This window comes from Gekko japonicus, unplaced genomic scaffold (assembly GCF_001447785.1).
Source record: "Gekko japonicus isolate JY-2015 unplaced genomic scaffold, Gekko_japonicus_V1.1 scaffold3744, whole genome shotgun sequence".
Classification (NCBI taxonomy): Eukaryota; Metazoa; Chordata; class Lepidosauria; order Squamata; family Gekkonidae; genus Gekko; species Gekko japonicus.
In genome coordinates this window covers 47,391-50,218 of record NW_015165350.1, presented here as the reverse complement: position 1 = coordinate 50,218, position 2,828 = coordinate 47,391, and the positions used below count along the sequence as shown (strand labels likewise).

Genomic DNA, 2,828 nt, shown 5'->3' with positions numbered 1-2,828 from the left:
CCCCCGGTACTAGTAGTGCTCCCACTTCATTGTTTGGTACGTGTGAACAATCCTGGCAGATTTATCGTAGCAGTAAGTTTTCCTGAGGCAGATCCTACTTTCTATTATATTACAATAAATCTGTCACAGCCCTGAAGGGGCCCACAAGTCACCTTTCAAATTTTGTTATTGTGGCCACCCCTTCAGGAATGGTACCAAAATGGGTGAAGCTGCTCTCATGTGATCCTGGCTAAAAATATCCCTCACGCCTGCTTAACCAGAGGACTTATATCCAATGCTCCCTCTAAGCTATGGAGCCTTGTGAGCAAAACTTCTACTTTGTGAGCCACTGACATTTAAGTCATGAGTGAGCGATAAATTCGTTTGCTCTGGAGCCATCCTTCCTGAGCTAAGGCAAAAATGTGTGAGCCAGAGGCTAAAAAACTGTGAGCTAGCTCACACCAACTCAGCTTAGAGGGAACACTGTTTACAACATTGTCCTCCCCTCCTGCATTTTATCTTTTTAATTACGATTCCTGTGAGGTAGGCTAGAGAAAGAAAGAGACTGGCCTACGATCCAGATGGAAAAACTCCCTCAGGATGGAATTCGCGTGCTCTGCCTCATCTTCCCACCTCGCTTATATTCTTCCTGTTAAATAGAATTCCCGTTTGTTTCCCTCCATATATCTGAGGAAGCAAGCTGTGACTCATCATGAGCGCTCATACTAAAATAAAAGTGGCTAATGTCTAAGGCACCACTGGACTTTCATTTTGTTTGGTCTAAAATCACCCAGAGAGCTTCATGACAGAGTGGGGATTTGACCTTGGTCTTCTCGGTTCCTAGTCCTATGCTCTAACCACTACACTACACTGGCTCTATTTGTAGGGCACCATGTTAGATAGGAATGCCCTTTTTTGGTTTTATCTGCTGTCCATATTGTTGGAAATGCATGTGTTTACAAGGTCTGACAATCCAGTCATTATAGGGTTAACTTGTTTGCCTAGTATTGCTATTGTTTAGACTGACCTGGAAGGGATACCTGGCATTGAGCCTATGGGGAATTAGCCCAGGAAAAGTAACTTCTGTTGTGATAAGTGATTGGTTGTTTGCTCCAGGTGACTTCCTTTCTAAGGGTCGAGAAGAAGGGCAGATTCTCCATTATCTCTGTGTTAGGTTTGACCATAGACAGCTTAGAAAATGTAGCTGTTAGTGTTATGTTTATTTGTAGTTATCCTGTGTACCTTTTCCCCTTAGAAATAAAGGTTTTTAAAAGCAAAGAAATCTCTTCTTTCCAATAGAGCAAGATCCATTGATAGTCTGAGTATTAAACACGTTTGACTATTTTACAACACATATAATCTCTGGGTCCCTAGGAACACTGTTTGAGAATCACCATCTTTCATATGTGAAAATTATAACTGAGTTGTTTCAAATGGAGCTATGGTTTTGTGTTTGTGTCCGTATATATAGAATGATATGGGGCCATGGTGGCTCGGAGGTTAAGATGCTGAGCTGCAGAGCAGAAGGTTGGTAGCTCGGGAGTTCGAGACCCGAGTGCTGCGTGATGGAGTGAGCTCCCGTCTCTGGCCCCAGCTGCCCTGGCCCTGGTTGTTGCCAGTCTGACATCTTTAGGGCCTGGGAGGGTCAATTGATTTTGTGACCCTGAATGCAGTGCTCGCTGGGGTACATATGGGAAAAGGCAGTCCCTCAGGTATGTTGGCCCCTGACCATATAGGGCTTTAAAGGTAAGAACCAGCACCTTGAAGTGAACTCGAAATGCTATCGGCAGCCAATGTAATGCCTTTAGCACAGACTGAATGTGCTCCCGCATAGGAAGACCCACCAGAAGCCTGGCTGCTGCAATTTGCATTAGCTGCAGCTTTCGGATTTGTGACAAGGGCAGCCCCACGTAGAGAGCATTACAGTAGTCTAGTCTCGAGGTGACCATTGCATGGATCACTGTTGCCAAGTCGTTGTGAATGAGTGATTTGGCTACTGCATAAATCAGTTTGCTCTGGAGCCATCCTTCCTGAGCTAAGACAAAAATGTGTGAACCAGAAGCTAAAAAACTGTGAGCTAGCTCACACTAACTCAGCTTAGAGAGAACACTGCTTAGACCCCATACAAATGGGGGGCCCAAGCTTAGAGCATAGCTCGCAGAAGGCTTCTCCTCAGTGTGGATTTCAAGTGTCTTGTGAGGGAAGTTTGTACCTGTTGCCACATTCTGAGCACTCGTTCTGTTCTGCCCTCCTGTAGGTTTCCTTGTGCTGAAGGAGCTGCCATTTGCTGCCAAAGCTTTTCCCACACTCAGGGCAATTGCTTACCTTCTCTGCCGGACAGATTTCCTGGCACAGGGGCATGGGGGTGTTCTGATGGAAGCACTTGCCACAATTTGAAGCACACTGATGTGGGTTCTCTCCCGCATGGTTCTTCTCATGTCGTAGGAGGTCAAAACGACAGGCATACGGTCTCTCGCACTGCGAGCACTTATATACTTTCTCTGCTATGTGAGACCTCTCATGTGCCATCAAGGCGGAAGTTCCTTTGAACGTCTGCCCACAATATGAACAAATGTATGCTTTTTCTGCCATTTGTGGATTCTCAACCAAGTCAGTGCTCTGACGGGAGCCATTTTCACAGTCCATCGGTGGACTTTTGTGCCTCAGGAATCTTTCAGGTAACTCTGAACTTCCAGTATTTCCATCTCAAAACAAGGCTAGTTTGGGTTTATTCTCTACAACTTCATGTAAATAACTTTTTGTATCCAGCTGAATTTCAGGCATCTTTGGCATCTCAGGGCTCTGGAAACATTTCCCTTCAGATCCTTCTAGCAATCAATCCACCATTG

General features: G+C 45.3%; 1 protein-coding gene across 1 annotated transcript in view; it reads right to left on the bottom strand.

Moving 5' to 3' along the window:
• The window catches only part of LOC107109871 (zinc finger protein 271-like), an 11,665-nt gene extending 9,112 nt beyond the window's left edge, over window positions 1-2,553 (bottom strand). The window contains exon 1 of the mRNA XM_015410583.1: window positions 2,305-2,553. Within this exon, the coding sequence (XP_015266069.1) occupies window positions 2,305-2,508 (204 nt within the window). The 5' untranslated portion in view covers window positions 2,509-2,553. The remainder of the gene's footprint in view (window positions 1-2,304) is intronic.
• Window positions 2,554-2,828: the final 275 nt, after the last annotated feature.